The sequence below is a fragment of the Rhipicephalus microplus genome, chromosome 2 (genome assembly GCF_043290135.1).
Source record: "Rhipicephalus microplus isolate Deutch F79 chromosome 2, USDA_Rmic, whole genome shotgun sequence".
Taxonomy (NCBI): Eukaryota; Metazoa; Arthropoda; class Arachnida; order Ixodida; family Ixodidae; genus Rhipicephalus; species Rhipicephalus microplus.
The window spans coordinates 294,298,590-294,310,977 of record NC_134701.1 but is presented as its reverse complement, the minus strand read 5'-3'; the positions used below and the strand labels follow the sequence as shown (position 1 = coordinate 294,310,977).

General features: G+C 48.3%; 1 protein-coding gene across 6 annotated transcripts in view; it reads right to left on the bottom strand.

Moving 5' to 3' along the window:
- The window catches only part of LOC119178251 (multidrug resistance-associated protein 1), a 303,221-nt gene that overhangs the window by 65,836 nt on the left and 224,997 nt on the right, over positions 1–12,388 (bottom strand). For all 6 annotated transcript variants that reach the window (XM_037429456.2, XM_075882282.1, XM_075882283.1 and 3 more), the window contains one exon: positions 1,250–1,494. In XM_037429456.2, the coding sequence (XP_037285353.1) occupies positions 1,250–1,494 (245 nt within the window). The remainder of the gene's footprint in view (positions 1–1,249; positions 1,495–12,388) is intronic.

The following is a 12,388-nucleotide window of genomic DNA, read 5'->3' as shown; positions in this document are numbered from 1 at the left end:
TTTGAGCTGGAAAAGCTTGCTAAGACGAGCTTGTTTAATTGCATTGACAGTACACACTATTTCATTTTGCGATGAGTTTCGGTACTGCCTTGAGCAATTTGTGACTTAAAAAAAAAAAAGGCTTAATATGCCACATTTGGCACTATTTAGGGTGGAGATAATCTCACCTGTGCCTCAAAAACTTGCTCAGAACTACACAACTTGCTGTACATCCACTTGTACAAAAGCAAAGTGTTTCAGTGTTGTGAGGGTGCGGGCACCCCCTGTAAAGTTGTTTGCGCCGCGTGGCGCACGTGTCTTTCACAGAAGCCGTATTTCGTGGATGACAATCGCCGGACGATAGATGGCGTTCTGTTCGCGTTGAGTACCACTGTTGGTAGAGTGGTAGCGCCGGCGGTGACCCCTGGCAAAAGGCAGGCCTTGGCGGTGGGCGAGAGTTGAGCAAGTTTCTTCTGCGCGTAGCGGCTGCCGCGAACGGTTGTCTCTAGCGTGGGTCCTCGGCACGTGGCAGTTCGGGCCTGCGCGTCAAGGGGCCCGCGTGGTAAGTCAAGCGTTGGCGCCGCCGCCTTGGGTGTGTTAGTGTGTTTGTCGTGTTATTGTGGAACGATGTTTTAGCGTATTACATAACGAGTTATGTATCAATTCGGCGGACGATATCATCGTTATAAATTAGTTAAATGAATGTATGTATGTGTTTTGCTGTACCGACCGTGTCTGCTGTGTCCGTTCACTCCAAAAGCGTGGCGAGGTGTTCGCTTGCCAATTTGAGACCCCACAGTGTTCGCTTTAAGGCTTGTCTGAAGCAACACAGTTTAACTGCTCCAACTTTATGTAAATTATGTTTAGAACCAATATCTCTGAACATGCTACCATTTAATAAGGCTAATCTGTTGAGTGAAATCCTGCCCGTGACAGATGTTGGTAAAAGCTTTGAATCCCAGGCCAGTACAAATTTTTGCCAGCCAAAGAGCTTTTCTTTCTAAAAATCTCATATGGAAAGCATTATGTTATATTCTTCTTCATAACACAACTACTCCAAATATTTTCCTACATGCTAAGCAGTGCCATTCTGTAGCGGAACTTTCAATATTTGCCTTGCATGAGTATTCCTGCTGGTATCACCACCAAGTTTTTGTTAATTACACTTATTAGGCTATGCCCTTGTTTTTTCAGGGTGCAAAGCAGATAGTGCTTTATTATTACTGCAGTGGATAAGAATTGCCCTCAAAAGTAAGCTGAAAGCACGCACCTGTTGATGATTCTGCCCATGGGTGTAGTGTCAAAAAATGAGAGCGGTGAGCGCATGATGCCGTTCAACAGCTGCTGGTGAAACCAGATGGCTGCCCGCAGCGTTCCAACAACAAATATAGACCAAAACACAAAGTTGAAGACCACGTAGGATGCCAAAAACAGTGCATAGCCAGTGATGTAAAAATGCCTTTGTGACACATCCCCATCTTGAGACCACTTGCTCAACCACACTGCAGAGCCATACTGGAAACAAGAACAGGGATGCTTCAGGATATGTCACAACACTTTGCCTTCTGATATTAGCAGAGTCGTTTTTGCCAATACAGCATATTCACTCACGCACACAGTGCATTTGCTAACATAATTTTTCTCCCCCTTTTACAGAGGGGTAAAATTTCCCGAACGTGATGGTATCACTGAAAATGAGAACATCATCCTTGCATGAATCTTACTGTTGTTCTGCCAGATACACTACTGTGGCTGTCAGCTGCGGTGAGGCCCGCTGCCAGTTTCCCATTGTAATGCACAATCTTCATCGTAATGTCTTTTCAACTTCATAACTTACACCTTACCTCAGAGTGCATGATTTATTGTACACAATTTTTTTTTATCCACATTGTATGTCCCATGCTTGCTTTACTGTCTTTTCTGTGTTTGATAGGCCTCGATTGGAGCAGTACCGGAGATCTCAGCAAAAATTTATTTTCATCGTAATCTCATAAATCTGAAAAAGTTATCCAAGTCAAATGCATTCCAATACCCAATATTAAAAGTAATAGCAAACGATATGAATATATAAAAAAAACATCGTTCAAAATCTCCTTTGGAAACTGTCTATGTGATGTGTAGGCCTAAATTTTCATTGTAGGTTGTGACCCTCCCTGAAACACTGTTTTCATGTCGCAAAGCTTTTATCTTACTTCTCGCATTTGAATGAGCACAGCGTCATGAATTGAAACAAGGTTCTAGCATAATATTGCTACATGCATGTTGACATTTTGTGGGACGATGCATGAGTATGCCTGAGGAAGAGGACGAAGAGTGGTCTCCCCTCAGTGTCTAGTCAACCGGTCACATCGCTGCTGCTGGTTTGAAATATATTTCATCCACAGCTTTGCCGATACGGCATCTCTTCTCTTCTGTAACATATTTGGTGGAGGTGGAACGTTTCTTGTCCTCACTACGAAGCTTCGCGGTGGCCACGCCGTCCAGCCTCCGGCCATGGCTTCCAATGATAACAACCCGTCACCGCCTACAGCTGGAGCACCAGCTATTACGCATCTTGCGATGTCCCACCCCCGTGATGCCGGTACATTCTTCGCGCAGCCTGGCCTTGATGTCGACTACTGGCTCCGCATGTGCGAGCGCGTTAGCCTGTCTCACCGATGGGACCATACCATGATGTGTGGCAGCTTGGGCTAGTTGGTATGGCATGACGATAGTTATAGCGCGAGAACAAAACGACGACACAGAGACAAGGAGTCCTTCGTGTGCTTCGTGTCCTTGTCTCTGTGTCGTCGTTTTGTTCTCGCGCTATAACTATTGTCACACCATGATGCCCGCCAACGTAATCTTTTACTTGGATAACACCCAGCGTGTATGGTTCGACGCTCATAAGGCCGTGCTCACTAGCTGAGACATCTTCAAGGAATGACTACGTGACGTCTTTGAAGACCCCTACGGTCGACAAATGGCAGCACGACAAGAACTCTCCACCTATGTACAGTCATCAATCGAGTCGTATGTCTTGTACATACAAGACGTGCTCGCGTTGTGCCACAAAGTGGACGAGCAAGTGACAAGGTGCACCACATACTCAAGGGCATCCCTGACGACGCTTTCAACTTGCTCATGTACAACAACATCACGACCGTCGATCTAATAATTAGGGAATGCCGCCACTTCGAAATGGCCAAAGACCGCCGAGTTCTGCCTCAATTTTTGCAGCTCCCAAACATGTTTGTCACGTCAACCTGTGCCGATCTCGGTGCCACACCACTCTTGCACGAGAATGTTACATGCATTGTTCGGCACAAGCTTAAGGTGGCCCTTCTGGCCTGCTTCATCCGCTTCCACTCGACCAGGGCACCGTGCAAACACCTCCGACGGTGTCAGTTATTCAGGCAGTCGTGCGGTAAGAAATTGCTAACCTTGGTTTTCCTGTCGCCGGCTCTGTCTCCCGACCAGACTACAGACCGATGTCAATGAATGCACCACGCCATGACCCATACTTTCTGCCCCGATCCCACAATCCGACGGAATGGAGAACAGCAGACGACAAACCGATCTGTTTCCGCTGCCACCGAGTTGGCCATGTCTCCCGCTACTGCTGCAGCACCTGGATCCCCCCCCCCATTGGATCCAATTTTCTTCTTCTCCTTGGCCATACGCGGACCCCCATCGCTATTCGCCCAGCCATGAATATCCTGCTTCCAACGCACCTAACAGTCGCTCTACCGCTTGTTCACCATCACCGCAACGCCGCCGTTCTCCGTCGCTATCCATCGCCGATTAACTATGGATCTTCCCGGACGAAAAACTAGATTACGAAGCTTCTGGAGGTAGTGTTGCATCAAGTGTGATTGACCCAAATCCTTCGTTGATGCTCCCTACTATTAAGAACTTGCTGGAAGTGCATGTGGAAGGTTTTTCTTTGACGGCTTTAGTTGATACTGGAGCTCAGGTGTCTATAATGAGTGCTCGTCTCTGTCACCGCCTCAAAAGGTACTCACGCCTGCTGCAACACAAGCCGTCCGTGTTGCCAATGGTAGAACTGTGGTCGTCATTGGAATGTGTACAGCTCGTATTAGCCTTTCTGGCCGCCATGTTCCTGTTTTATTTACCATGCTCGAAAATTGCCCTCATCTTCGGGATGGACTTCTTATTGACGCATTCTGCCCTGATCGACTGTTCTGCCAGCACTCTCTGTTTAGAGCTTCCTCTTCTTCCAGATTCTCGCCCCAAGCTGCCAAAAAGCCTCTTTACCACAGACTTTAGTCTGATACGGCCAAAAGCCCTCGAATTCCTTGAATTGTCAACAAGTTCACTCGTTGTTGACAGTGATTATGTCGTCACGCCTATTCCTGATGTTCTCCTGGCGTGCGACATCGCTGTGCCACACTCCGTCGTAACCATCGCCTCTAACCGAACATGTCTGCCCATTATCAATTTCGGTTTCACGCAGCAAGTACTACCACACGGAATTTCAGTCGCCATGCTTCAACCCTTAACAGACGCCCACGTGACCGCTTTTGCGGCAGACGCATGCTCCGACCTTCCATGTCAACCGCAAGATGCCACATCACTCAATGCGGCCTTGCGCCCGAACTCAAACCCGAAACTCAAACCGAAACTCAAACCTGAGCATGATCGACCCGAAACTCAAACCTGACCAATCTGATGCCCTATTCCACCTTTCGGCTTTCTACTGCGACATATTTGACATAAACAGCAGTCTACTCGGTCAGACTTCAACTCGTGAAGCACTGCATTAATACTGCTGATTCTCTGCCCATTCACCGCGGACCATACCGGGTGTCTGCCACAGAGCGTAAGGTAATTCAAGAAGTCAACAAGATGCTAGCCAAAAGAATAATTGAACCCTCCTCAAGCCCTTGGGCATTTCCTGTTGTGCTCGTTAAAAATAAAGATGACACGTGGCACTTCTGCGTTGATTACCGTCATCTTAATCGAATCACGAAAAAGGACGTTTATCCTTTGTCCCCAATTGATGACGCCCTCGATTGTCTTCACAGCGCGCGATACTTTTCTTGAATTGGCCTAGGTTCTGGCTATTGGCAGATTGCGGTGGATGAGAAAGACCAAGAAAAGACTGCGTTTGTAACTCCCGACAGCCTATACCAATTCAAGGTGATGCCGTTTGGGGTTATGCAACGTTTCGGGCACGTTTGAGCATATGATAGACTAGCTATTACAAGGGTTCAAGTGGTCAACATGCCTGTGCTATCTGGATGATGTCCTTGCATATTCGCCTACATTTGAGACACACCTCCAGCATTTGTCAGTGGTTCTCGACATCTTCCGCACTGCTGGCCTTCAACTAAACTCGTGGAAATGTCACTTCGGCCGCCAGCAGATTACAGTGCTGGGCCACCTTGTAAACGCGTCAGGTGTGCAGCCTGACCCAGAGAAAATTTGTGCTGTCATGAGTTTTCCTGTACCCCAGTCTGTCAATGACGTCCGGAGCTTTGTGGGACTTAGTTTTTATTTTAGAAGGTTCGCGAAAGATTTTGCAAAGATCGCTCAACCACTCACCGACCTTTTGAAAAAAGATGTGACTTTTACGTGGGGTTCTGCTAAAGCTGCCGCTTTTTCTCACCTCACCACTCTCCTCACGACTCCACCTATATTGGCCCATTTTGACCCGTCCGATCCGACGGAAGTCAGAACCGATGCGAATGGTCACGAGATTGGAGCCGTCCTAGCCCAACGCCAGCGGGGACACGATCGAGTTATCGCCTACGCTAGCCGCCTTTTCACAGTGCCAAGCGCAACTATTCAATAACAGAGCGTGAATATCTTGCTCTTGTTTGGGCAGGCACGAATTTCCACCCATATTTATATGACACGAATTTTTCTGTAATAACAGACTACCATGCGCTATGTTGGCTTTTGTCATTGAAGGATTCTACTGGCCGGTTTGGGTGCTGGGTGGGCTCTGCGACTGCAAGAATATACCTATACAGTCACGTACAAGTCGGGATGCGTACATCAGGACGCAGACTTCCTCTCCCGCTACTCAATCGATGAATTGAGCACCATCCCTGAGGCCGGCACCGATACTTGTGCCTTCTCCATTTTGCAACTGACCCGCATCGGTGACGAGCAACGTCGTGATGCATCCTTGCGTGCTATAATCGAACATCTCGAATCACCATTTTCCGAAGGGTCCAATCACTCATTCGTCCTTCACGATGGTGTCCTATACCGCCAGAACTTCTACCCAGATGAATTAGCCCAGCTGCTCATCATTCCAAAACACCTCCGCTCGGCAGTTTTCAACAAACTCCATGACCTTCCAACTGCCGATCACCTTGGTGTATCACGCACTTACAACCAGATTTGCCAATGCTTCTTTTTACCAGGGCTTTCACGCTCAGTCAGAAGATACGTTGCGGCTTGTGATAAATGTCAGCGCCACAAACCATCATCGACCCTTCTCGCTGGGCACCTTCAACCACTTGACATTTCGTCAGAACCTTTTTTCTGCGTTGGCTTAGACCTCCTGGATCCTTTTCCCTTGTCTTCTTTTGGCAACAGGTGGATAGCTGTGACAACAGACTACGCTATGCGCTAGGCCATCACACAAGCACTTCCGACAAGCTGCGCCGCAGATGTTGCCGACTTCCTCCTCAAGGACGTGATCTTGCAGCATGGAGTTCCACGCCAGCTGCTTACAGACCGTGGCCACACGTTTCTATCAAAGGTCATAGCCGATATCCTTCAGTCATGTGAATTGAGGCACAATCTCACTATGTCGTACCATTCGCAGACAAATGGACTCACGGAGCGTCTGAATCGAACACTTACAGACATGCTTGCGAAATATGTTTCTTCCAACAACTCTGACTGGGACCTTGTTTTGCCATACGTGATATTTGCATGTAATTCTTCTTGCCATGACACTGCCCCTTACTCCCCATTTTTTTCTGTTGTTTGGCCGAGAAGCTACATTACCGCTAGATACAGTCATTCAATCTACCGCGACACCAACCAGTGAATCTGCCCTTGACGCTATCACTCAAGCTTCCCACGCACGTGAAATCACCCGCACTCGCTTCCTGGTCTCTCAAAAGATTCAGCGGCGTTTGTACGATCAACGGCACCGCGACGTGACTTCTTACCCGGTTCATTGGTGCTGCTGTGGTCCCCTACCTGTCAAATTGGCTTGTCCGAAAAACTTCTTTCCCGCTACACAGGTCCATATTGAGTCCTTCATGAGGTTACTCCTGTGACATACGAAATTGCCCCTGCTGCCTCATCGCCTCCAACTGCCCCACAGACCACCGATATCATACATGTGGCACGCTTGAAGCCTTAACACTCTCCCGCTGACGTTGACATCTTCTAGATGCGCCGAGACGGTGCTTCTGCCGCCGGGGATTATGCTACATGCATGTTGACATTTTGTGGGACGATGCGCATGTGCGCCTGACGAAGAGGACGAAGAGTGGTCTCCGCACAGTGTCTGGTCAACCCGTCACACCGCTGCTGCTGGTTTGAAATATATTTGATCCACAGCCTCATCGATATGGCGTCTCTTCTCTTCCGTAACAATATGGTATCATGAGAACACAAGAGCAGTGCAATAAATTTTGACAGTATGCAGAAGTACTTGAATGGCAACTCAAGCCATACAAACAAAAATAAGCGTTACGTCTGGTACACTTACAGTTCAAATACATAGATCAGTTAGAGGCACCCAAACTGCATCATAAATGAAAGGGTAGGGCATCCGCTTTGGAAGTGGCATGTACCGGTTTTGATCACCAGTGCTGGCCAGGAAACCAGCGGTAATTTTCTAATGAGTAGAAGAGTTATTGGCATTCGGTGATTTATGCATATTCACCTCATGGCTGGCCTGATAAACATCTGCATGGACATCTATGCGATAGTTAACCCACCACAGGCACTGGTGTAGGAGACTGGGAGTTGTGGCTGCAGGAATTTTACCAATAAAATACGCACACTCCCAGCCAAGTGTAGTGTAGAACAGATTTTCTAGTTGCTTTGAAGGACACCAATTTTGGAGAGTGAGGTTGTGGGAAGCACGCACACCGGTCATCAAAAGATACCACCATGTGTTGTGCAGCAGAGGTGCGCGCGGCCCACTTGCACTCTTTGAAAGGGCCAGCCTGCTCGCTACCTGGGGGAGAAGTGCCAGGGCTGCCACAAAGAATGGATGCTATCAGCCAAGCTGGCTGCAGCTGCCTGAGGATCATGGTCACTGCGCCGCTGTCTCGTCCCTGGGCCAACCTTGCCATAGCCGCATTTTCATAATTAAATTATTGTTGTCTGTTTTGACGTGAAGCCTCTGTTGTCTTCGCTTGAACTACGAATGGGACACACTACGGTTGGCGCCCAATGTGGTTTTTTGCTCCCGCCCGTAGGAACGGCGCAGTTGATGTAGGTTCGGACTTTAGTGTTGGTTGTCGAGTTTTCGTTTTCAGGAATTTTTTTCCGGGTGTGCTTTTTGTGGCGCGGTATTTCTTTTCCCTCCATAGCACAGGAAGACGAAAATTAGTGCTGTTCCAGGACTATCTTGCCTACCAGCGACAAGGAGGATTCATCTGTCTAGCCAACGGAACAGCTGCTGGCACAGCAGCTTTACATATTTCAGCATGTCGTTGAGTTGTACAACACGGTCGTAGACTGCAAGAGCAGTGTGGTCGTGGAGCCACGGGTGAGTGAGCCACAGCTTTGACCGCAGGTTGAGGTACCCACATATACAGGCTACGAAGACCCGAAATCAGTAGCTGACTTCCTAGACGAAGTAAACAGCTATGCCAGAGCTACTGGCCTCTCCGAAGCATATGTGACGGCACAAATCCTTCTGTTGGCTTTACAGGATGTCACAGGACGATGGTGGAGGCTACAGTCGCTTTTGACCACATGGGCAGAGAGGAATATCTGCCTCCTGGATATAAGCACCGAGTCCAGCGTGAGCTCGAATTGAGAACCCAGCATCTAGACAAAAGCTTGCTCGAGTACATCCGGACAATTCAGGGATTGCATCGTCGAGCCGCACCGACTGCCTCGGAAAGAAACAAAGTTGCTGGGGTCATTCGACAGAATCATCCCAGATTCTCGTTACTTCTTCACAGGCACAAATTTGAGACCCTTGACCATCTCGCACGGGAGGCCCACAGTGTACAAGATGCCCTGTTAGTTGTGAGCACTTAAAATGTCACCACCGTCACCTCTATTAGCTCTTCCTGGCTTGGCGTGCCCCCCTTGCCAGTCTCTCATGCGACCTGACAAGGCAAGGCGCAGTCCAGCTGTCTCCTCTCATGCCCATGACCCCTTCGCATATAAGCAAGGGCGGCGCGGGGTTTCATTCAATATTGTATCTGGGGTCAGCCGTTCCTGGGAAAAAGTGTCTGCGGAGCAGTGTCCTAGTGCAGCGTGCTCATTCTTTACTCGAGTCACAAAGCATAATCGACCGGACCCCCCATTCTCGGTATGCTGGGTTCACAAGTCCTACGGGAGCCGACTGCGACAAGCGCTCCTCTAATGGGTACTCCAGGCGCCACTCCACCAAATGGCGTGATTCCAGTGATAGGCTAACTGGCCAACGCAGACATGTGAAAGTCGTAGCTACCAGTGCGGTCAAGCTGGTCATGTGAGGCAGCACTGCTTGGTGCGCCGTGGTGCAAATACAGGTCATTCAGGAAACTTCTACGACCGGCGACACTAAACACTGACAGTGTGTCGCAGCCCACTGCCATCAATACCAGGAGTGTGGAACACTGCCCGGTACGTGCAGACGAGGAACAACAAGCTGATAAGTCAGTCATAGTTCCCTCTGTTTGCCGCATAGCACAAGCGCAGAAACCACAATGAATGTGAAAGCACTGGGAATTATCATACCAGCTCGTCTTGATACTGGCTCGGGGATCTCTTTAATCGATGACACGTTGCTGGAACAATGTAAAGCTAAAAAGCTGGAGCTTCATATTGCAAATGTTAATTTACGAATGGCATCAAACCACGTATCAAACGCTTAAGCTTGTGTTCACTTGCAGATAAGCTTTAATGGGAGAACAAAGTGACAGAAATTTGTTTGTTCACCTGGTCTATCAGTGCCAATGGTTCTAGGCCGCGATTTCGTTGCAGACAAAGGGTTCACACTCGACTTTCCGGCAAGATGTTACCGCCTTCATGGACAGCCCGAGACAACCCCTTTGTGGAGAAAAGAGACTCCATGCCAGTACCAGAAAGCAGTAGGAGCCATGCAAACCACTCTGCCGTCAGCCGTCGTGCAGTCCCTCGGGAACTTCACAGGCACAGAACACCAGCGTAAGCAGTTGGAGGCCGTACTGACACCGTTTTGGGGAATGTTCACAGAACGTCTCGGGAGGACTGACGTCCTAGTGCGTCGCATCAACACTGGTGACGCCCCGCCTTGGCGTTTCAACCCGAGACCACTGAGCCAGCACCAGCAAGCCCTTTTCAATAAAGCGCTAGACGAGATGCTCAACACCGGAGCCATGCGACCATTGGAGAGTCCGTGAGCCTTCCCAGTTGTACTGGCACCAAAGAAAGACGGTACGTCATCTCTTATTGTAGATTACCGCAAGCTGATCGCAGTCAGGGTAGGAGATTCTTATTCTATGCCAGCAATATCGAGCGCAACCTATGCGCTGGGAAACACGAAGTTCTTCACCACTATCCACTGCTCTCGCAAAAATCTGCAAATCGAGATACACCCTGATGATGTCCCGAAAATGGCTTTCACATGCTATAAAGGCTTGTTTGAGTTTGTGCGCATGCCCTTTGGTCTTTCTAATAGCCCAAGTTCTTATCAGCCCATGATAGACATGGCTTTAGGTGATGCAAAGTTTAATTATGCACTTAGGTATCTTGATAATGTGACGGTGTTTTCGCGCTCGTTTGAAGAGCAACTTGAACACTTTCATACGGCTCGACAGCACATGTCAGCAGCGGGTCTAAAAGTTCATCCCGAAAAATCGCAGCTCACCACTAACAAGATCAACTTGCTTGGGTTTGTTGCTGCCAATGGTGTACTAAAGTCCACCCAGATAAGCTCCGCACAATTGCAGACTTTCCCCCGCCCCAAGTGTTACGAATTTAATCTCGGAAGCATTTACAAAGAGTTGGATTGAGAGAGAGATACGAGTGGGCAGTTACATGACAAACCCATACTACACCAAAATGGCAAAAGTCTGACACTCAAAATTTGCTCCCCAGAATGAAACAAGTATGAACACAATAATGGGCTATACAGTGAAACCAAAGCTACTAATACGAATCCAAGACCAGTTCAGTCTTAAGCCTAAACTGTCCCTAGCCAAAATGGCGACTTGGTGGCTGCTGTCATGCGCTCTCGCAGTTATGAAACATTCTTGCTGTTCCTTTGTATGAAAGGAAATAAACTTCACTTCACTTCATATGCCACTCTCGGAGCTACAATGAAGTGGTACCGCCTCGTCGTGATTGTCGTTGGAATGTGTAAGCTTGGCGATTAACTCGTCTGCATTGCCTATGTCTTCATCCTCGTCTCCCTTTTCCGCCTCGCTAGGCCCCGCTCATCAAGGACTCCCCCTCTGACAAGGCCACTTGGCTGAGTGGTGTGAGCTGCTCCCTTCTCAATGCTTGTTGTGACTGACCATTTCACAAAATGGGTCGAATTTCTTCCTTTGCGCAAGATGACTTTGCAGAAAGAATGGGACTGCCATCTCAAAACCTTAACCAGGTTCAGATTGCTTTTTCAATTGATCACGGACAACGCAGCATACTCCTCCACCAAGTTGTTCAAGGATTCCTTTGATGCCCTGAGCACATGTCTGTATATCACCTGCAAGCTAACATCACCAAAATGGTAAACCCAAATCATAAATTTATGCTTGTCGTGCATACCGAGCGTCATAAAGACTGGACTCTGAAACTGGCAGAGATAGCATTTGCGAATCGAATGACAGTGAATCGGTCAACAGGTTTCTCTCCTGCGCAACTTCACCTGGGCAAAGAACTGAGTTTTCTACAGGACAATGCTCTCCACGTGCGGCTTCTACTGGGAGATTTTATGCAAAGTTTACAGATGACCTGAGGCACCGGCTGACCGACGCAGTACAACAAACCACACAGCACCTTGATGTATCCCGCATGGAACAGACCAGACAGTATAAGCGTCGGAAGAATATTATTTTGAGCTTGGTGTTAAAACGCTTCGAAAAGTTTTTCAGCTTCCCTAGCAAACAGGTGGGACAGGCATTATAAAATATTCAAAAATCCAAGCTTTCATACATGTTAACAGATTCCATGACCAATCAAGTGTGTGGCCCCATTTATGTCTCTGATCTCAAACCGTTTTTTGCCTGAAAAGATTCAGCTGCTGGGGATCCAGACATTCTTCATCGGAGCCCGGCCACCCAGT